The sequence below is a fragment of the Electrophorus electricus genome, chromosome 5 (genome assembly GCF_041902795.1).
Source record: "Electrophorus electricus isolate QZ-2024a chromosome 5, ASM4190279v1, whole genome shotgun sequence".
NCBI classification, from domain to species: Eukaryota; Metazoa; Chordata; class Actinopteri; order Gymnotiformes; family Gymnotidae; genus Electrophorus; species Electrophorus electricus.
Genome location: NC_137501.1, coordinates 9937367 through 9960065, shown reverse-complemented (window position 1 = coordinate 9960065; position 22699 = coordinate 9937367). Strand labels below are relative to the sequence as shown.

Sequence of the window (22699 nt, the reverse complement as noted above, 5' to 3'; positions counted from 1 at the left end):
CTGATTGGTGGCCTGTTGTTTGGATGGAGATGCATATCCTAATGGCCTCACAGGCGTTGTGAATGCACAGTGGTGCTCACTCAGGGCAGTGTGGCCCCATTACAGCACTGACATTGCCTGGGCTTCTGGGAATGCTCTATCACGAGAGGCCTGCGCCGGTGGCACACCGCCCTGCCCGGCATCTGGGAGAGCGGCGACGTCTTGCCTTCAAACTGAGGAGGAGATCGACATATTCTAAGCGTTTTATACACAGATATGATAGCACGACAGAGGCTTGTATGTTCTTTATCATCTCCCCCTCTTGGTTTTCAGCACAAATTAAGGTTGATTCTCAGTGCACTTCAGTGCCTTTCCTTAATATTTAAATGTGTTTAACAGTTAAATTTTACAACAGTCATAGCCAAAGTTTCTGCATTATTTTGAAGTTTTTAAAGTTTAACAGATCAAGGAACACTTCTGAGTTGCAAAACTAAGTTGTGAGTTGGTGGGAGAAGACACTTCTTTTAATGGTGTCATATTAGTGTGAAGGAAAATGTGGGCATTAGTAATGTGTTATTGGCATCTGAATTTCAGGGAAAGTCCAGAGGTCTGTATTAATCTCCACAATTGTTGCACATATCCTGTCAGACAACACCGTATTAATACTGGCTGTACACTGTGCAGATCCTGTGGTCTTATAATACGTATGTTTGTTGCATGTCGCACTGTTCGAGATGCTGCCGCTGAGATCTCGACCAAATTCCACGACAGACTGTGATTTCACTCATACTGAATGTTAAGATATGCAATTACATTTTTTCTGGCGTTAAACCCATGATGCTACAACTTTACAATATTTTACATTTGTCCATCCATATGTGACTTATTTCTGTAACTTTATTGTTTTGCGTCCCACATACTTTATCATTTTGCTGTACTGCTGTTGATTTGTAGTCTGGTTTGTAGCATTGTGATTTTGGAGCAAAATGTCTGACACTGCTAGAAGATATTCCTAGCCTGTCTGTCACTAAGGCACTAAATTGGGTGTCGTGGAGCATGACACATGAGACGTTCAAAGACCACAGACTTTAACTCATGGCCAAAGAAATCTTGTGACTGTTATGTGCAAAAGCATAATTGTCATGATAATCACACAGTGTATACCCAACTTAATGTTGACCAGTCCCTTAAGCAAATATAAGTGCCATATTTAATCAGGTATTTCAAAAACTATGCAGTGTAAAGAATGAAAAGGACAATAATTACCAGGTTAGACAATTGTTCATATTAAATCACAATGTTAATTATTTTAAGACAGTTCTGATATTATCTGAGTCTCTTCAATTCAGATGACAGAAGGTGAGTTAGAGGGACAGTGCTGTGTGCAAATTACTTGGTGAGATAAAACTCCAATTCCTCCAAAAGAAAGAGCTTTTGCACTTGCATGAGACAGTATTCATAAAGGATAAAAGCAGCTTTGCATTCTCTGTCAAATCCATCTGTAGGGATTTGAATACAGAAATAGAAACATAGCAGACAAATTTGTATGTTTATAGTATTCTCTCAACTTTGATACTTGGTAATATTTTTTGGAGCCATGTTACAATTACATTAACATAATCATCATAGTCAAATAGGCAAAGCTATATTATTGTGTTTTTATTTGGTATTTTATAGCTTCACAGTAGATTGTTAGGAGGTCCTGTTGTTCCTCAAAACTTCAAACATAACAGCTTGCAGTTTGAGGCATCCACTGACTAGCTTTGAACAAGCACAAACATTATTCATGACTCTCATGAGAGATCTTGGAACACATTCTGATTTGCTTTCTTCTAACTTCTTCAAACAGTGCAAAACTTCTCTCTCTTTCAGCATCTCAGTGATATTTTAAAAGTCACTCTCAAGATGGCATATCAAGTAAATGTATCTCCAGACGTAAGATAAAATAGATACACATCAAAGGACATTTTGTGACAAACTTTGCATTCCAAAAAATTATTACACCAGGTTCCTTGGCCAAGGTTGAATGGCCATACTTCTGTCTTAACTTGCTATGTGTGCCTTTACATTATATGTGGTTGACCTGTATGTGTGTCTGTGTGATTTATCCCTGCAGGTGAATTACGACGGAGAGCTTCACAAACACCCCCAGCTGGAGGCGGACCTGTCAGCCGTGAGGGACTTATACGGCCATCATGCGGTATCTCTCAGGTATGTGTCCTTCTGGCTGTCCTGCTCTCTGCCCCACTGCACAGGGCTGCCCTTCATGCAGCAGTATCTGCACTGATGAAATCTGGGGAGGCTTTACCCCCAAATGCCAAAGTAGTGGATGGCAGAATGAGACTGGCCTGTTGTTTGTGAATCGTCATTGGCAAGCTTTGTGTTTCGGAGCTGAGTGCTCCTCTGGCCTGGGGCAGTGGGCGGAGAGTTTGTACTGTCCGGCTCCCGGAGTGCCGGTGCACGGCATGCTTTGGCACCCTCCGTGCACTGATACATCCATTCTAAACAAATGAAGGGGTTGTTAATTAGCTTCTGAGCGTAGGGATTCTCCCAGAATAAGACTGGGAAATGCTGTGCTATGGAACTCTCTTATTTATTTAAGAGCAAAAGGAGGTAAATCAGTATGGGAACAAAAAGAGCACAAAATGTGCCATGGGAGAAGTGGGAAATGGAGACACTTCAATAGAACCATCATTTTTTTTCAATAGAAAACTTTTAAATTGTACCACACTTTTCATGGGAAAACTCTAAACCATATAAATCTTTTCATTGAAAAAACACTATCTAAACTTGCTTTTTTAGCTTTAGGGTTTTTTGTGTTGGGGGAATCTGAGGTGTTGGTTTGTGCAAAAGGAAGCAGGAGCAATTATCTCTTTTTCCTCCGGATTTGAGGTATGCTTTATCTGTTTTTTTCACTGAATTTGGGGTATGCTCTGTCTCTATTTTTTCACTGGATTTGGGCTGTGCTTTGAGATCCTCTTGTTGTCATGCAGCTCCTGAATACCTCCCGCAGGCACCAGTCTCCTCCCTTTACAGTCTTCATTATGAGCAAGGAGTGCCTGTTATTTCTCCACAGTATGAAGGAATTCAAGAAAGCCAAAGTGGAGAGACGTAGCAGTAGCATTATACAGATGGGTCCGGAACGGTTTCCTTTGTCACCGCCGAGTATACCTCTGAAGAAGCCATTTAACCATTCAAATCAACCAACCGAAAGGGCTGAAATGTGTTACTTACTCTCAGCTCTCTGGGAGAACCACTGGCTCACAAACCGATGTGTTTGTTTTAACTCCATCAAGACAGCTGGTATTCCTCTGTGAATGCAGCTCTGTGTGTGGTGTGACCTCATACAGGGAAACAGTAATGTACCATAGCTGCCACCCCCCCCCCCCCCCCATGCAACTTGGCCTTGCTCTGTGTCACTTAGATAAATGGACAGGGCCTGGACGTCCTGCTCACATGTTTCCATGCCTGTCCCCCATGGGGCTGTAATTTATGGGCTGTGGCACCTAGAGCTGTGCCCCCACCCAACCTCACCCCCATCCCCACCATCACCCCTGTGGAGGGGTTCACCCCGTGAAGGTCAGGCCATAGTGAAGTCCAGCCCTCTTGGCTCAAAAACATCCACCTGCCCAGTTGGTCATCCCTAAACGAAAGGAGATCACCCACTCAGGGTCTAGGCTTTCTCTCTAAGCCTGGGGGCTGCAATCCCCTGGAGAGTCCACCGCTGTCGTGATCCCGGAAAGCAAGTTTTACACCCACCTGTTTTATAATCGACTGGTAGAGAGATTACGAAAATGCCATTTCAACAGTTGTGCTTCTGCCTTCGAGGATATCAAGGGGCTCGATTGCAGCGGCGTCCCATAACAAGCAGCTGTTCGTAGCAGCCTGAGAAAATGTGCATGGTTGGGAACACAGGCTAGGAAGGAATCATAATAAATGGGGCCAAGCTGTTACTAAGAAAATTATTCATCTTGAAAATCTGCCACTATGCTTCAGCACCTACTTCAGGCTAAAACATCTATTAAAAGCATGTATTTTGAATGCTGGGCCTTATTGACTTGATTCTGAAGACTGCAGGTATCCAGATCTCACACACACACAACCACAACATACAGCTAAACACTACGATTTAAGCTTCAGACATTTCGTTGATTTGTCTCAAATAGCTGCTATGCATGGTTGACCTGTACACTCCAGGCAATGCTTGCCCTGTAATTTGTGTCTAACTCCATAGCATGGAAACATGAAGTAGCTGGCCCATCCTGTGTCCTCAGTTGACCTGAAATGTGTATAGATTCTGTAAAGTCTTTGTAGAGACTTTGAAATATTTCCAGAGCCACTAGCATTAAATTGTCTGATTTCGGAGCTGGAGTGGTTAAGAGCTAGAACAGAGGAATAATTGAGTGCAGTAGACCAGTTTCACAGTTAGCATAATATGTTAGCCTAATTGTTGTAAGTACTTTAAAAAAAATGTAATTACACACACACACACACACACACACAGTGAGTGAGTGTGTGTGTGTGTGTGTGTGTGTGTGTGTGTGTGTGTGTGTGTGTGTGTGTGTGTAAAGAAGTTTTTGAAAAAGAGATTTTTATCTGGCAACCCCCTGCTTTGCAGATGCCTTGGTTGTTAGGGGCTCATGTGGTGATGTGTAACCATGGTGACGGTTCATTCCAGGCATCACTACAAAGTCATCGCAATGATGTTATGATCACCTAAAATAACTTGAGCAGAAACAAAATGCCACAGCTGAGTGAGATTTCATACATGCTGGCAGACTCTTTATAACTATTAGGGCAAGATCTTTTTTAAGGTTTAGAAAATCTGGCTTCCCTGATTACTGAGTTATAGGAAATGCTTGATTTCTTGTAAGCAAACTGCAGCAGTGCAGTTGTCATTCATATTTACAATGGTCTTCTGTGAAAAATAATGAGATTAATGCTATAAAGGGGTCATATATTCCTATCAGACTGTCTCCCGTGTGTGTATACTACTTCTGTGATTCAACCTGCCAATAACCTTGGCAGGAGAATACACTATGTAATTTTCTTGGACTAGTGAATAGAGGTGAGTTCAGGAAGTTCCTGTTTGCTGTCTGTTGAAAAGCTGGGAGACAGATACATATCCAGAAAACATAATGATATGAGACGTAGCAAAACAACTGGGAAACAAAAACAAGAGATGGACATACATGTTTGACTAAACTACAGAAAGACAAGAGGTATATAAAGAGACACTGCTGCAAACAGTAACAAAACATAAATTACAAGACAGGGTGGAGACAAGATGACACAGAAAAAGTAACAAAACCAAATGGTGAACCAAATAACGGAAGGGGCGAAACCATAACAGAACCCTCACCGCCTCACATGCAGCTCTCGAAGTGTGATGTGGCAGCTCTGTGCCCTGGAGCAGGAAGTGTTCAGCCAGTGGGACTACATGAGGCAGACATTGCAGGAGCAGGGCCAGCGCCTTGGATTGGTGGAGCTAGGAGCAGGACTCAGCACAGGATCAGAGTCCGAATCCAGTGCTGGACCAGGGTTTGGATCAGGAGCAAATCCAGGTACCAAATCAGGAGCAGGTTCATGAACTGATGTGGGAGTCATGGCAGATGATGTGGCTGGAGCTGTGACAGGAACAGGAACCAGGATATCAGGTAGAGCAGGTAGAGCATGGTGTTATTTGCCAGGGAGTCATGGGTTCATTTGCCAGGGAATATATCTGCTATCATACTGCTAAATATGTAAGTTGCTGTGGATAAGAGCATCTGTTAAATGTCACAAATGTATAAATCTAATGGCACAGGAACAAGATCCAGGATAGGAAAGGAAACTGCAGAGGGTGCATGATCCATGAAGGAGGCTGATGGATCTCCTTCATAGGGTGTCGGGCCTTCGCAGGAAACTAGAGGGTCCATCAAAAAGGCAGGCAGGTCCAGGAGCTCATGTGGCAGCTGGTGATCAAAGGTGGCTATGCTTTCTCCAGGTTCTAGAGTTAAGATCCCCATCACACAGGGAACTGGGGACAGTGCACAGATGTGGGTTCGACTTCCTTGACACTGAAGGGAGGAGGCACTGGAGCAGAAAATCAGTTTAAGCAAAAGGAGGAGCAGGAGCTGTAGATGTCCACTGATACTAACTAGTGACTAGTACTGCATGTGTCAAGGCTTGGGGTGGCCGGCACCTTGAGCAGCGGGACAGGGAAGGTTGGCACCGGGAGGAACTGAACAAAGGAATCTGGGAATGCAGCCAGCGGAGCTGGTTTGGCCAGGACCATGGGCAGTGGTACTGGAGCAGCATAACCTGAGCTGGCCCCCACCCTTGGTATTGGATCAAAGCAATTAAATTATAGGAGTAGGAAACCTTTCCAAGTCTCTGCCAGCTCGAGAACAGTCTTAGCCCAATTGCCAGCTGTCCTGGTGAGCGCTCCCTTGATTAAAGATAAACAAACCTTGTGTGCCATCAAGTGCTCTGCAGTGCTGGCATCAAAGAGAAAACTCACTGTACTTATTTGGATTCCCTTCATAGGTGACATCCAGTGGGGGAATCCCTACAAATGATCTCTGGAATGCTTGTGTTCCAGCAGTGCAAAGGGAATCTGTCTTCCCAGTTAGGCAGTGTTGGGGTTGATACTGTATTAAAACAGCCACCTACAAAGGCGTTAGAACCTCTCAATGATAAAGCCACAGGTGCAAACAGTGGATGGAGGAGATAACAAATCACGAGACAGGGCAAAGACACGACAAATCAAAAACAGAGAACAACGTTCCCTGTGTGTTCTCTGTGAGCACAGATTATTATTATTCTGGGTCGACCATGTGAACTTGCGAAGAGTGGCAAAACATCACCTCACTTTCCTGTGCTTGATACCACTTTTCTCTACAGTCGGATTTGGGAACTGGGTTCATTAGTGTTTCTGCCGACAATGATGTTTTGGGAGAGCCGCCAATAACCGCCACATCAAATAGTTGTGTCATCAGTTTGCTGGGCCCTCAAATGTCTGTGTGTGTGTGTGTGTGTGTGTGTGTGTGTGTGTGTGTGTGTGTGTGTGTGTGTGTGTGTGTGTGTGTGTGTGTGTGCTGTAAAAAGCAAAGTCGAATTCATTACTTGATGTATAATATGGCAGTGAGCAGTTGTCAAAGGGGAAATTGTATTCCTTGTAGATAACCTTTAAAGACAATTTTATAATGCGCTGCTTTGTGGGCAGATGAGGATTGTTTGTCGCTATATGCTTTGTGCTCAAGACAACTAGTTTATGTGTATCACAAGATCTGAATACATCATAAGCCATATTAAGTCCTACAAAACATTTTTGTACCTTTTAGGGAATATGGTGCAATTGATGATGTAGACATTGATCTACACATTGATGTCAGTTTCCTAGATGTAAGTATGCTATCTTGTATTAAAAAATTAGACATTATTGTAAAATGATTTGTAATGATTTGGAACTGTTTAGTATGTGAGTGCGCATAGCAGTGTCAGAAAGCAGATCGGGAACTATTGTTCCACAGGAGGAAATTGCTCTTGCCTGGGATGTAATCCGGACAGAACCTGTTATTGTACGTCTTCACTGCTCCCTCACGCAGTACCTGAATGGACCAGGTCAGCTTCTCTCTCAGACTCAAACACAGTCACTCACACACACACACACACACACACACACACACAAAATTTGATATTATAAAGGAATATCTTATGTAAATGGCATGTCTGTTGCTCTCATGTCCAGGAGGGCTTATCAATGTGTGAAGCTTTAGTTAAAGCTCAGTCTCTCAGATCTACTGTTGTGTGCTTTTGCAGTTCCCACCGTTGATGTATTTCAAGTGTCCACAAAAGACAGGTTTGGGCTGGGTCATCAGCTGAAAAAGTATGATTTTGATTTCCTTTCCTAAATTCTCCTAATATTTGTGTGAGCGACTTTTTATAGCAGTCGGTTCTTACAAAATCCCATACATCAGCTTTGCTCTTCTCCACACGTTTGTTGTCTCACTCCCAGGATAATGCAGACCTTTGTCACACAGCAGTGGAAGCAGCATACTAAAGACAAACTCAACCGCCCGCATAGCAAAAAGCTGACAGACAAGAAGGTGAAGTCCCCACTGCACATCTTCTCCACTCTGCGCAGGTAAGAGCAGTGCTGTTACACCACAGTGCTGTTACCCCACAATTATGTGACACCACAGTGCTGTTACACCACAATGATGGTCCCCACAGTGCTGTTATACCACAGTGCTGTTACCCCACAATGATGTGACACCACAGTGCTGTTACACTACAGTGCTGTTACCCCACAATGATGTGACACCACAGTGCTGTTACACCACAATGATGGTCCCCACAGTGGTGTTACACCACAGCTATGCTGCAGTTGATTCTGCACAGGCATAAAATATAATGAACTGCATTTGGTATTGGAGTGGTGCTCTCAGATCTCTCATGCTGGTCTGACGTGGTCTTTGTTCCTCGTTTATCTGCAGTACACTGATTAGGCAATACATGCAAGTTAATCCAGGAAGAGAACGTCGTCTGAACCTGATTTAGTACCGTACTTGCTAGGCGTATTGACTTGTTCATTACATACTGAGATGGAGGGAATAGCATCAAGGTCATAGGGTGGACTCCCAGATAGTGTACCATCATACTGAAAAATATGCAAGGTACTCTGAAAGATCAGTTTGTGACATGAGCAAATGTGGGTTTAGGGACAGGTAAATGAACCCTCAGATTAGGTCTTCAATTACAGGATAGGAGAATTGAAGATTCAAGGTATTGTAACACAATACAGGATATCATACAAGAACAATTCTGGGAAATATCGTATATTCACCAGTTCTGTACTTCTAAAACCATTCATTCTAGACCACAAAAGCTTTATCGTCACAGTTGCTGAGAAACTGAAATTAGCTCTAACATGTGTCAGGGATTCTCATTAATCAGTCTCTTGATTTGTGTTAAGATTCCTGTCTTGTGGAATAATGCTTTGTATCTTATTATCTCAGACTTTAACAGAAAGCCTGCTTTGATCTGTAATTAGTCTGCAAATTATTGCCCAGTTAAGACAGTTTAGATTTCAGACAAAAAATTGTGATTTTTGTGAAATTCAGCTCCAGTAACCATAGGAGAGATTTTTGCTTCATTTACAATTTCTAATGACCCATCTGTGCTTGTGCTGCTCGAGATCCCCTAGCTACCCCCCTCCTGGCTGCGTGAAGAACAAAAAGAAACTAAAGCCTGAGCCGGACGGCGTCCCCAAGCCGCACCGCCTCCTTCGCCGCACCTGTGCGGCGATGGCCAAGCCTGAGGCCGACGGCTGTGCGGGCAAGCCACGCAAGCTCCTGGGCCCCTCGCTGTCAGTGGAGCCGCCACCATCCCTTAAGCCGGCCGGTCGACTCCTGCCCAGGCCGTGCCCGGTGCCACCCAGGCCCGACGAGTGCGGCGGCCCAAGGCCCCACCGCCTGCTTCCCCGCACCGGCCCAGGGGAGCACCGATGCGAGCCCGGTCCCGCAGCGGGTGGCGGACCCGACAGTGGAGGCGGCCCGAAGGCCCACCGGCTCCTGAGCCACTCATGCTCAGGCAGCACGCGCACCGAGGAGCTGGACGGTCTCAAGCACCACCACCGCCTGCTCAGCCGCTCCTATTCCAGCAGTTCTAAGGCGGGCAAGGGCGAGGGGCCCAAGGAGCCGTCCGGAGAGAGCCGCCGTCTCTCGCTTACCTCAGGGCTCATTGGCATCCTGGCCCCGGCACTCTCTTCTACGCCACCGGTAAGGGGCCGCGTTTCCTCATGTCCTTGCTTCACATACTGCAATTTTTTCTGGGCTTGAACCACCCCCAAAACATTTAGCACTGTTTTGCTGCACTGACACACCCGATTCAAGCTTGGACTTGCATTTAGCATCACTAAACTGCAGTAATGGAGACAAATGCCACTGTCTGTGTTTGTTACCAAGCAGGGATTAATTTACGTATATTTGTGTTTATGAAAATTTTCACTTTTCTCTTTAGTTATGCTATGTAAAGAAATTGCCTTGCTCATGGTTTGATTTACAGTCATGTCTAAAATTGTACAATGTTTCTCTTGTTGCTGACTAGCCAAACAATGGAGCCAAGTCTATACCACCCAGAGATCGTGGATTTCTCATCCAGGTGAGTACTGACCATCACACACACATTCTAAATCAACAGGGCAAATTAAATCACCAGTTAGCCAACAGGCATTTGGAATTATTTTAGTGGAATACTTTAATTCTTTATGATCCCAGACTATGGAGTATGCAGAGCAGAGGATCCCAGTCTTGAACGAGTTCTGCGTGGTGTGTGACGAACCTCACGTGTTCCAAAACGGGCCCATGCTCAGAGTAAGTGTTCAGAGTCGGTGGCTACGGTATGAACAGAAGAGTTCATGGATAGCTGAAGTCACTGCATGCTAAACATATTTTGATGTGAAGTAAATATTATACAGTATGATTACAGTCAGGGTCCCCCCCAAAAGATATCCCAGACAAATTCATTCTAACTTCCAAAACCTTTTTTGAATGAATGGCACCGCTAACATCAGTAGCGCTCTGAATTGTGGCCTCTGCACCTTGGTCACTACCACTTTGACGCAGTATGTGGTCAAGTACACATTTAGTGTGTTTAATAAGCTCTTGAACATCAGAACACACATGAATGCGCACTTCAGTACATAAAACCACAAGTGCATACTTAGGGACAGGCTGAGAGTCAGTGAAATCATGGCAGGGCTTTGACTCAAACTTTGTCCACCCCGGGGGTGGAGCCTATCCCAGCTGCACAGGGTGCAAAACAAGAAACATCCATGGACAGGGCACCAATCTATCACGGGGCACATGTAACGTAGGTGAGGTGGATAGCAAACATACGTGCATAGTACCAGCACCTTGGACTTGAGAGCGAGCAGAATCCAAAACAGGGGAACACGTAGTGAAAATGATAAACAGGACAATGTAAATAAATGACTAGTTTAATAACAGAAACACCAGAAACAAACAAAAAGAATAAGAAACCAATTCAGGGTGATTATAGATCAGGAAAGAAACATACAAGAGTATTGAGTTAACAGAGCAGACAGGAGAACAGAAACAACTTAAACATGAACTGGGAGGGCGATAGAGACAAAGGCAGCAACATCAACTAAAACACCAATAGAAATCATGTAGGACTAAACAAGAGGTATATCTAAGCAACAAGAGAATGACAAGAGTAAATGGAGAGAGCAACTTAACTTGGTACACAGAGAACGAGTACAGCATAACCACAAGTGAGGAAGAATCAGAACATCAAAGATACATAGACCTAGAAATGGAAACTTGAGATGCACTAACACGGTATAAATACACAAAGCTAACAAGAGTATAAACAAGGGGCAGGTGAAAACAATGATGGGCATGGAAAACAAACGAGGGGTGGAGAAAACGAAACTTAAGGACTGGAACACAGGGAAGAGATCATGAAGCCATGGAAACAGGAGAAGCTCCGGTCCGCGAACATGACAGCACAATACAGACATTGTTAAAAGTTGTGATTGTTCATTAAATAAGAACAACTCAACACGGGAGTCTTTATAACTATGATTTAGATTAAATTAAGAACCATCGAAGCTAATGTGAAAGTGAATAATGACCAATGCAGTTCAACATGTTGTTGATGTAGATGGAGCATAAGCCAGCTGGCTAGTATGTTTCCAGTTACTATAGATGGGCTTTAGTGATAGAGGGAGTAAAATTGTCATATACATATGGCTTAGGTCCCCATAGATATTTATGGGTGGGTTAGTGACATGAGTTGGCATTTCAGTTGTTTTTACAGCAGTACTACTTTTAAGATATTTTGGAGAACAAAGGGATAGTTGACAGTGAAGTCTAACACATTTATTTTACTAAGTCAATAATTGCAATATTTGTTTATTAAACTTTGGAAATATGATCACATCTTTGTTGTTTTTTCAAATAATCCTTTACCTTTACTAGCTTTTGCTTAGGGTTTTAAAACTGAAACCTTGTGTTGTATAGTAGCATAGGTTAGCCAATGAAATAATTGTGTGTGTGTGTGTGTGTGTGTGTGTGTGTGTGTGTGTGCGTGCGTGCGTGCATGTATGTATGTATGTATGTGTGTGCTTGTGTGTTTGCAGCCCACAGTGTGTGAGAGAGAGTTATGTGTCTTTGCCTTCCAAACGCTAGGAGTCATGAATGAAGCTGCTGATGAGATCGCCACAGGTGCCCAGGTACATGCCTCAGAATTCATGCGCAAGCATGCACACGCGCGCGCGCACACACACACACACACACACCATTTTTAGCTGTCACTCTCAGCATTCCTTTGATCCTCTGAATTATTTAAAACTAACTGCAGGTTGTCGACTTGCTGGTCTCCATGTGTCGCTCTGCACTGGAGTCCCCAAGAAAAGTAGTCATTTTTGAGCCATATCCCTCCGTGGTGGATCCCAGTGACCCTCAGACCCTGGCCTTCAACCCAAGGGTATGCTTTGATACCTTCAGCTTAATCTACACCACTTAATACATGCACAGAATGAAAACAAAAACTACCAGCATATGGATTTGTGTACTCGGGGCCATTTACTGAGCAGTGCAAACCAAGCAGTCTACACTCTGCTGGCAAAGAGATTACAAAAACAGCCAGTTTGTCACCTTTGTGTTCCACTTAGCTTCTACTATTATCACCCTGTGCTTTCTCTTAGAAAAAGGACTATGATCGAGTTATGAGAGCTCTCGACAGCCTCACGTCCATCAGAGAAATGACCCAGGTATCAATGAAATGTCCCTTACCTAAGACCCTAAGTGTTTCTTTAAAGGCCTCAAACCAAAATTTCTCTAACATTCAGCAAATGTTTCTGAACTTTTTAATTTGTGCCAAACAGGCTCCATATTTAGAGATAAAGAAGCAGATGGATAGAGTTGATCCCCTGGCTCACCCACTGCTGCAGTGGTAAATACATCTCCACATGGCCATGCTGTTTATATCATTCAATATTTCCTATAATAATGTGTTGGCAAATGCCAAAATATGTCCCAAATTCACTTTATTGGAAAGGTCCACATCCTTATCTTGCAGAATTATGGTAACTAATAGCTATAATAAATGCTATTTTATATTTTAGTTATGTATCTGTGTTTTTTTTAACTATATATGTCAGGTGTCAACAGTATTGTTTACAAACAACTCAGATTTATCTTGTTCACAGGGTCATATCCAGTAACAGGTCTCACATAGTGAAGTTACCAGTGACCAGAGTAAGCTTCTTTAATTTACCAACTCACCTGAAATCTGTACAAAATTCAAAGGACATAATGAAGTGATTATTACTTTGGGGCTGTTTGTATATGTGGAAAAAGAAGCCAGTTTGTGGTACTGTTTAAAGTTATAAAGTGTACTGCTAATGAATATTTTTGGTACAGCCCTGGTGCTTTGCCTCTAGTTGAGGGAACTATGAGTAAGCAAGAGAGGTTTGCAACGCGGCACCTAATTTTTCACAAAAACTCTAGCAGTTAAAAAGCTTAGAGCATGATTACGCCTGCCTAATCACAGAGGGGAAGAAGAAACAGACGAAAGCTTAGTTTTAGTGCATGTTCTCATATTTTCTTTCTGTCACAACAGCAACTGAAGTTCATGCACACCCCCCACCAGTTCCTCCTGCTTAGCAGCCCACCGGCCAAAGAATCCAATTTCAGAGCTGCCAAAGGCCTCTTCGGAAGTACTTTCGCTTTCCAGTATGTTCGGCCCATGACATTGCTGTTTAAGAGTTCAGTTAATTAAACCTGCTTTAGTTGGTGTTCACAATTCTTGCTAACTTCGGCCAGAAACTTGGCGGGGAGGGCATGGAATTGATGAGAAGTGGTACATGCCCTCAACCCCAGACTTTCTCCTGAGCCCCTCCCGTCTATGTGCTGCCTGTTCTTTTATGTAATAGCTGACAGACAGGGAGGATTGGTTCTTTAGTAGAGGTTTCCTTAATGGCTAATATAGCTGGACCGTGCTGAAATGTTTAGTTACTGTTTACAGAGGTCAGGACTGTCACAGACAGTGCCAAGGTAGCAATAAAAAAATCAGTCACACCAGCTGTAATACTTTGGCTACTTTGATTACAAGGAAAACTATTATTACTTTATCCTGCTTACACCTCTGGAATGCCTTTACCCTCAGGAGGTATATATTAAGTTTATACCTTTTATGAGTTAAGTTTGCCGAAAATCTGGGACTATTACTCAATTGTGTACATCCATTTTTTGTTATTCATTGTCAACAAACTAAAGTGTTGAACACAAAAATGATTTTACAAAAATTTTAATATATGATGATGTAACAAAAATTTGAACTGTAATTTGTCTGATAAATACTTTAGTGATCTTTTTCAGTGGATCGCACATAGAGAACTGGCATTCCATTTTGAGGAATGGATTGGTTGTTGCGTCCAACACAAGACTCCAGGTAAAGAACACTAAAACGTAATGTGTTCAGGTTTCCCAGCAACTGATTATGGGATTATGTGTACATAGTGTGTCTCGGAAAGGCAGGAGACATAGACACAAGTAGAATACTTCATCTTATTTGAAACGTCATCCTGAATCGTTCTGGTTTTACTGCAGCTCCATGGCGCCATCTATGGGAGTGGAATCTATCTTAGTCCTTTGTCCAGCATATCCTTTGGTTACTCAGGTGATGTTTTTTTTTTTTGTTTGTTTGTTTGTTTGTTTTTTTTGTTCTAACCTCTAACAAGTTATTACACTAGTACACTAGTAATAATAATAGTAAAAGTTAATCCACAAATGTGACTTTTGCTTCCCACAGGGATGAATAAAAAACAACAGAAAGTTGCATCAAAGGATGAGACTGCTACAAACAAGACCAATATTCATTTGCAGGTAAAAATAGACATTAATTATTTTAATGATAACAATAAATAAAATCTAACTAGGCTTCAGTTCAATGCTTTTTTTAGTAGCACATAACAAAATGTAATCATTATCCATTGCAGTCACAGAAGAAGGGTCAGCAGCCACAGTTTCTGCAGAGTCGCAATCTGAAATGCATAGCCTTATGTGAAGGTACAGCCTTTACCCACCTCAGCCATACTAGTATTTGGCCAGGTTAGCTGTTTTTTCTAAATGCTGTGACTTTCACCCTCACAGTTATAACGTCGCCGGATCTGCACAAGCATGGTGACATCTGGGTAGTTCCAAACACAGATCATGTCTGTACACGATTTTTCTTTGTGTAAGTAAATCAAAGCAGGCTTGCCTTCGTTAACTTACAATGCTTGATTCTGTGGTCCTAAATCTAGTTAGCGTACAATGAGTTTCCTTACTTGTGGCATACCACAGAAGCCTTTAACTTAAGTCCTCAAAGTTATTTATTTATTTTGTGAACCCCTGCTCTGTTTTGTTCATGATCTAGTTACGAGGATGGACAGGTGGGTGACACGAGCATCAACACGCAAGACCCTAACATTCATCGGGAGATCTTACGAGTAATTGGCAATCAGACTGCCACCGGATGAAAGACTGCGAGTGCAATACTGCTGCCTTCACCTGTCCTCCTGTCTCAAAGCTGGATATTTGAGCGTAAGAGGTCGTACCATAGGTATTTTTGGAAATCACAGAACACAGTATAGAGAAGAAGATTATTTCAAATCTACAAGATACTATTTATACCCCATGGATACCCTTGTGTACACTGGCTAATCAAACTCTTGCCATTTTGCTAAGTTTATTAATAAAATGTACATTTTCAAAGAATGTGGTATGTCTCTCAGTTCAACTGATAGACTTCCTATTTTTTGTAAAGAAAAAATATAATTCTTTGAGTAATATTTTGAGACTTTTACCAGACGTTATTTGGCCTTTTTGGGGAAAACAAGATATTCCTTTGTGGTAATGCGCCATCCTGCATTGTTTACTAAGAGTTGTACTTTTAGAAGTATGATACTTTGTGTATACTGAAGGTGTTGATATGCACTTTATTTTTATTAATGTGAGACATTAGTTCGAACCTCTTCATCTTAAAATGCCTTTCAAAGACAGGATTTATTATATATTGTTTAACGTTGATGAACGCTAGTAAGCATTTCCTGGTGTTACAGACAGTAAGAGCTGAGTGGTTGTTGTGTTTACAAATGACAATGACTTTTATGCTTCATGGTGTAGGTGTTGGTTTACAGTTTCCAAAAAGAAGTCACAGTTAAGATTTTATCCATATTGGTTCCACTGCAACCCTATTTGATCTATTGTTTAAACCAGACTACTGTGACATTAAGTTACCAATTTAGTTACCAATTTGGTAGATTAATATTTCAAATGTATTTGGCCATACTGACAGAAAATAAAATGCATGTAGCTTTCCTTGCATTTTCAGTCAATTTGTGATATGTTAATAGCAGTTTTTATAAAAGAAAAACTGGCACCCAGTTGTAAAATGTCTAAGTATTTGAGTATGAATCTTTTTGTAAAGGTGATTTTAAGGCAGAATAAGTGTTTGCAGTTTATTGTTTTTACATTGCCATGTTTTTTGAGCCAGTTCAAATGTGAGAGTACAGAACCCCTATTGTTATTTTAGTCTTTTTATTATTTTAGTTTTTTGCAGTTGTTCAAAAAATCACACACTTGTGTGTAATTTGTTTTTGAAACATCAATTAAAAATGTTGCTCCTATTTTTTTGAGAGACTGATAATCCCTTCACAGAAATTACCTCGGTAACTAACTCAATGGACTAAAGTTCTTCATATTTTTAGTTTTACTTGATCATATATATTATCCACATCACAGAATACTACAGGTGTCTCCAATCAAATTACAAAATTATGGCTTTAAACATTCATCTCATCCAGTTAAAGTACAGCAATGCATTTTTCCTAATGGGACAATTAAAATGATAGGTTTTAAAAGCCTTGAACCTGGCCTGAGGTTATTAATACCTTTGGTTGCCACACTTCAAACCTTTTTACTTTAATTTTCCTACCTGCTACAGTGACAAAAATGTTCATTTGTACTATGAAACTCAGCTAACATGAACCATGACATTCAAATTCATTGGTTAAAGGTACATTGTACACTGCAGTTAAAAAACAAGCAAACCAAAACAAGTGTAATTTGGGTAGAGGTTTGAATCACCTAAAAATTTGTGGAATTTTGTGGAATCCTTAAATTCAGATGGATATCGGACATTATTTGGCATATGTCATAAGTCTCATGATAATTTCTGAAATGACGAAAAACAAACTAGTAAAATATTAGTCAAAACTCCCTGTATAAAATATTAATTCTCATCTTTTCTCACACAAAAATATTTAAAAATATTACTTCAAACTGAACATAATTTAAGTGAACTGCACTGAGTGTTTTGTTTGTATGGTTTTGTACATTTTAGTGACAAGGATCATGCTACTTAGCATTTGGTGCCTTACAGAGGAGGATTACTGGCAAATATATAAGAATACTGTACATACTGTAAATACTACCAGGATAACCTGGAGTCCAAATATTTTCTGTATTCAGTTTTTACTTCCTTATTTTGCGAAAAGATCAAGCTTTTTTTTTTCTTTTTACAAATTATGGAAATAGTAGCTTATGTACCTGTTTATCTTCATTAAATTTGAATTTGCCTATAAATCCCAAACTTTTGTCATATTTTTTGTCCTTTATAAAAACATCACCAGGCTTCCTTACAAAGTCACAGCTGAAGATTGGCTCACAAGATGAGGTGCATTGCAAAGAAGGCTGACTATATCAAACTGTAACATCCTTCACAATGTGTGTTTTTCTGTTGCTCTTAATATTAATGAAAGTATAAGGTATAGAGCATGGGATGCTCCTAAGGTATTAAAAGTAGACATGTTTCTTTTTTGCCAAGTTCACATCACATTGTTGTTTGGAGCCTTGTGTAATTTAATAATTAGGGGAAAATACTGAACCTGGTCAGAATATTAGAGGAATGTTCTGTTCATTTAAAATTCAGTCCAGTCATTTGAATGTCACACTGGAACCCTACAGGAAGCTGTGTATGAAAGGTATTGCAAGAGTAGAAATTCACTGGACGCATAGTGAGTAGAGGGCCTTTGATGTGACAGGTTCCTAGCAGAGCAAGGTGCAGGTTTCGATAACTTGTTAATATGCTGTGATAGACCATGTAGATGCCCATCTGAGAAGGATCAACTAGAAGCCCATGTAATCGAAATTTCTGTGTTAACTGTTTATAAATAATTAATTATGAAAAGGTACCTTGATGTACAAAAAGGATTTAATGTACAAAAATGTTTTTAAATATTAACAACCATAGTCATTTCATATCTCCATTTAGTCAGCAGTAGATAGAGTTGAGTTGCTGAGATGGTTTATTGTGGCTCTCATATAAGGCAGTAGTTTCTAAGATGTCTGCCACTGTCTCGGGGGAAGTCAGTCGTATAGCATCCTATGATCTTTGTTTATAACAAACTGCTAGGCTTAAGCTTTTAAATAAAATTGATTTGCCTGTTCAACAGTGGGAATTCAGCCACAGGGTTACATCTCACAAAATATATACTGATAGTATGGTTAAAATATGAGTAACTTCATAAGCAATTTTACTTTGGCAGATGAGCTTGTGTTGTTAGAGCCTACATTTTGTTAAATTGTAGCTCAGATTCCTTTAATAACTCTTTTGATAAATAATGGTATGTGTAGTTTGGCAAGCTGAATAAATTAAAAATGGGATCTAACCCTGGAGGGAAGCCATTTTATTGGATAAATTCTTTATTTTCTGATTGGAAATCTTGCTGTCATCATTCACACCACTGTCCAATGGTGAGAATGGTCAATCATTCATGGTTCCATCTGAGACCTTGACTTAAGCCCTATGATGTCAAGCCCTTGTCTTCAAGCCCTATGATGTCATCTGTTCACTCCCGCACCTAGTTGTGCTTTGACAGATTAGGGGTACTCCACTATAAAGAAGAATTAAAAGCAGCATACCTGGCTTTGAGTAGTTTCAGTGATGTATAAATCATTCTAAGCAATATGGTATTTTGTGTACAGCATTATATTTAGTGATGTATTTTAGTGATGATTAGCATAATAACACAATCACAAATTGTGCGCATATATATATATATATATATATATATATATATATATATATATATACACACACACACACACACACACACACACACACACACACGTTTTGTTAATTAATATTTCATCTCTAGTTACATTTTAGTCATAAGACATAGTATTAACTGTTGGTAGTTCAGCTTGTTGCTTAGTAGCATAACGTGCGCAGCACAGAAATACATCAGTAGATTCCTTTTGCTTTTAATTCCTCTTGCACCCGATTCAGGTAGTCAGGATCTGGGTAACCGTAGCTAGACAAACAGAAGGGAAGATGCTTTTTTTTTTTTTTACAAAGCAATACATGCTTATGACAATGACATAAATCCTACATGTCATAATACAGGAACAGCCTCCTCAAATCTGTGAATGGCTTTCTGCATATTGGGTTTACCAGGTTTGTCCGCCGTCACGTGAAGTCTTGTGATGAATATCATTCCAGGTAACCACGTTGCACTTCCCAGTCGTTGATGAGCGCCCAATCGTGAAGGTGAGCCTCTGGTCAAATGCCTGGGTGAGCATCTTAAGAACTTTCCTTCCCTCTGGGGAGTCAGGTAAGTAGGCGATGCGTGATGTGCCTTCATACGGCTCACCTGGGCTTGGGTGCTCATCCTCCATAATTAAACATGAATGACATTAATGTGTTTGTCACCAAAACAACCATTGTACCATTTAACAATCAAATAGGTGGGAATGTTCTAGCAGCTAACTTGCTTGGATGAGAATTTTCAACAAAATGCTGGTGCTAATTAATGTACCACTTTCAAATTAGCTACTGTACCACATACTCACCCCTTGTATTCCACTTGGAATATAATAGCGAATGATGATTGTTCCATATTTTTCATAACCTGGTAAGTGAGACGCTGTCACTGTAGGCTGTAATTTGCCTCCTTTGGGTTGGGTCCCTTTCAATGCTCCATAAATTACTCCACACATAGGACAAACTGGCTTGATGTTGAAAGCCTCTTTTAAACAGTCTTTACAGAACGTGTGCTTACATTTCTCCAGAGTCTTAACTTGTAAGTTCACCAGTGGTTCCAAACAAATGGAACAAATTTCATCTTTGTCCTGTGGCTTATTTTGTAATGCTGGTGGGCTTGTTATGGGCCTACTGACTTTATCTGTGTGACTGGTTTGTTTCTGAGGAAATGTTTTAGGAGGACTCCGTAAATATTGCTCAAATCGTTCAAGATCAAGATAGTTCCCAGTCAGTGTTATTTCATGTTTACCTTGAGCAGTACTGTGTAGAAGCTCTGGGAACATTGGGAGTAATGAATGCCTTTGGGTGGTATTTAAATAATATGTCCTGGCTTGCAGTGCTGTTGCAATCTTTTGATAGAACGTTACAAAGCGCTCTCTGGCTAACTGAGCTACTATTCTCTGTTCTATATTCAGCGGACGAAAAGTCACGTGTTTTTTGCCTATTTGTAAGTCGACTCCGGTCCGTGTTATTTGATCAAGTTGAGCGGCATGTTTTTCTTTGATGTAATGGACGACAGCAGCATCGATTTCAGCGGATTCAGCTGGTGTACAGCGAGCTGCTTTCGGTCGTGGTGAGGTATGGTGATACTGGCTGCTCCTTGCTTCATGTGCTCCGTTTGTTTTTTTGTTCCTACCCAAGCGTGACAAGTTTACGTAAATATCCTCGATATGTTTATATGGTCCTCGAACCACTAACGTCGAATCCTTGACCTGCTCTTTTACGCTCATGTCTTTAAGTTTTTTAAGAACTCTCTGTGGCTCCAAAAACATATATGGATCAACAGAAAGCTTCACGTCATCGAATATCTGAAATCAAAGTGCAGTGATGTTGAAAAAATAGTGCACATACAGTGTAGTGTGGTTGAGTGTCCCAAAACTAAGAGTGCAGGTGATTTGTTTTGGAAGGTGAAGAGTTACTTCAAAACAGGAATGGATTACCGTTCAAACTTCATGCTTAATAACATTCATTATATTAAGACACTTTTGTTTCTAATTTGGTATTTTTGGAAATAGACAAAATAAGTTAATAGTTTGATATAAGTGTAGTAGATAGAAGGTATATGATGAAAGGGCTATTTAATATGTTTAATAACAGATGAAGTATGAAACGTGCAATTAAACTCACCTCTGGTAATCGCGGGTTTTCCATTGTGCACAATGAAATGCGCTGCGTCCTTCCGTTGCTCGGAAGACCAAACCAAAAGCAAATTTACAACAGCTGTAGCCTCCTAGTTACTGCTAACAGCTAAAACATAAAAGTATACAGAAATCACATGCCTTGACTTAATTATGTTCAGATAACAAATAAAAACTGCGGTTCAAACTATGTAAGAAATAAACTAGCTCGCTGTCGCGCACACATTTTACTTTCACTTTTAATAAAGCAGGAAGAACAGAGTCGTAATGCGTGCAATATATGCGCGTTCGGACTGGAACAACGATGTTGCGTGTGATACTGTAATTTTCAAAACAGTCCAGGGAACCAGGTTTTATAAAAATGTAAGGAATTACGACATTTATCCATTATTAACACAAAACCTCAATACTTACTTTATAAGATGTCATCAATAATACACAATTTATATGTACAACATCTAATGCTGTCTATTTTATACTATGGTTAACCTTAAATTGGAAATGTAATGCATTTGATTACATTTTTAAATCAACTGTAATTAAAATGTAATTAAATAAATTAGAAATGAAAGATAATAATAGTACCAGGTCCGTATACAAAGCCATTCAGACAATTACCCTTAAAGGTCCTTAAAGGCAAAACTGACACTGAGAACAGAACTATGGACAATTTTTCATTAGTAGTTTAAAAAAAATGTTTTTTTATCAGCTTGAAATTAATGTTTACTTTATTGTTTTTTGATTAGACAAAATGTGTATTCTAATTTGGTATGTATAAATGTTTTTTTAAAATTTAAATTTTATTTTTTTTATCTGAAGTCATTTTCATACATACAATCAGCCTTTTATAGTGCCTTGTCTAAATATCAGACTCGAAAAAGACAAATCTCACAGCTCTCATTACAAAAGTACTTTGTGAAGATCAGACAAGCATTATTAGATTGTTTAGATGAGTTATGTAGGAGTCAAGCACCAATGTAATGCAGTTTTTTTTCTGTGCCATTACAGGAAATCATATTAGTACCGTGAAACTGTATGTAAAACCTTAAAGCCGCACTATGTAAGTTTGTTTAAAACTGAAAGAAATTGCATTACTGAGTCAAGACGAGAAAGGTATCCTGTTCTTCAGCTGCTGTGTCTCAAACTGTGAACATTAAAATATTCAGAAGTCAGAGTTGTTGGGTCAGATTTTACTGGAGTTTTTGTGAAAACGTCAAATGTGTTTACTTAATAATGTCACATGCACAGGCTCAAAAATAAGGTCTGGCTCTATGGGCTGGTTACCTGAATAACATCAGTGAGGATATGGTTCACAGGGATGAACTGTGAAACACTGAGAGTTAATGAATGGAAGAAGATAAATATCAATAAATATGGAGACACATGGAGAAACCCAGTGAGTGGTCTTCTGTGGCTTTTCAGAGTTTTCAACAGCTCCAAGCATGGGTGGAACATTGCTTTCAAACATGCTGGAGACAAGA

The 22699-nt window shown here is 40.5% G+C and overlaps 2 protein-coding genes across 3 annotated transcripts in view; one reads left to right on the top strand and one right to left on the bottom strand.

Annotated features, from left to right (window-relative positions):
• parp8 (poly (ADP-ribose) polymerase family, member 8) overlaps window positions 1-17146 on the top strand; it is a 33953-nt gene extending 16807 nt beyond the window's left edge. The window contains exons 7-26 of the mRNA XM_027029519.3: window positions 2096-2190; window positions 7305-7365; window positions 7494-7584; window positions 7783-7849; window positions 7979-8107; window positions 9161-9743; window positions 10072-10125; window positions 10242-10337; window positions 12131-12223; window positions 12352-12477; window positions 12698-12763; window positions 12878-12945; window positions 13202-13250; window positions 13615-13727; window positions 14373-14445; window positions 14604-14673; window positions 14806-14879; window positions 14993-15062; window positions 15147-15231; window positions 15412-17146. Of these exons, the coding sequence (XP_026885320.3) occupies window positions 2096-2190; window positions 7305-7365; window positions 7494-7584; window positions 7783-7849; window positions 7979-8107; window positions 9161-9743; window positions 10072-10125; window positions 10242-10337; window positions 12131-12223; window positions 12352-12477; window positions 12698-12763; window positions 12878-12945; window positions 13202-13250; window positions 13615-13727; window positions 14373-14445; window positions 14604-14673; window positions 14806-14879; window positions 14993-15062; window positions 15147-15231; window positions 15412-15514 (2166 nt within the window). The 3' untranslated portion in view covers window positions 15515-17146. The remainder of the gene's footprint in view (window positions 1-2095; window positions 2191-7304; window positions 7366-7493; window positions 7585-7782; window positions 7850-7978; window positions 8108-9160; window positions 9744-10071; window positions 10126-10241; window positions 10338-12130; window positions 12224-12351; window positions 12478-12697; window positions 12764-12877; window positions 12946-13201; window positions 13251-13614; window positions 13728-14372; window positions 14446-14603; window positions 14674-14805; window positions 14880-14992; window positions 15063-15146; window positions 15232-15411) is intronic.
• Window positions 17147-18231: 1085 nt separating this feature from the next.
• Window positions 18232-21579, bottom strand: si:dkey-3h3.3 (E3 ubiquitin-protein ligase DTX3). Of its 2 annotated transcripts, XM_027029259.3 has the most exons (4): window positions 21208-21579; window positions 19890-20888; window positions 19492-19709; window positions 18232-19351 (listed from the first exon to the last, which is right to left on the bottom strand). In XM_027029259.3, exons 1-4 carry the CDS (start codon window positions 21229-21231, stop codon window positions 19282-19284), a joined length of 1311 nt encoding a protein of 436 aa, XP_026885060.2. In that variant the 5' UTR covers window positions 21232-21579; the 3' UTR covers window positions 18232-19281. The 2 variants fall into 2 exon arrangements, with proteins under 2 accessions (XP_026885060.2, XP_081570266.1); XM_081714140.1 differs by lacking the exon at window positions 19890-20888 and having other exon boundaries at window positions 21208-21575.
• Between the last annotated feature and the right edge of the window lie 1120 nt (window positions 21580-22699).

Bases quoted from the DNA above. Each gene is read 5' to 3' on its own strand.
- si:dkey-3h3.3 (XM_027029259.3), bottom strand. From the start codon at position 21,231: ATGGAAAACCCGCGATTACCAGAG. The intron at 19,710-19,889 runs GTGAGTATGTGG...TTAATTATGGAG, and splicing joins TTCCAAGTGGAATACAAGGG to GATGAGCACCCAAGCCCAGG. The intron at 19,352-19,491 runs GTAAACCCAATA...CTGTTTGTCTAG, and splicing joins CGTGACGGCGGACAAACCTG to CTACGGTTACCCAGATCCTG.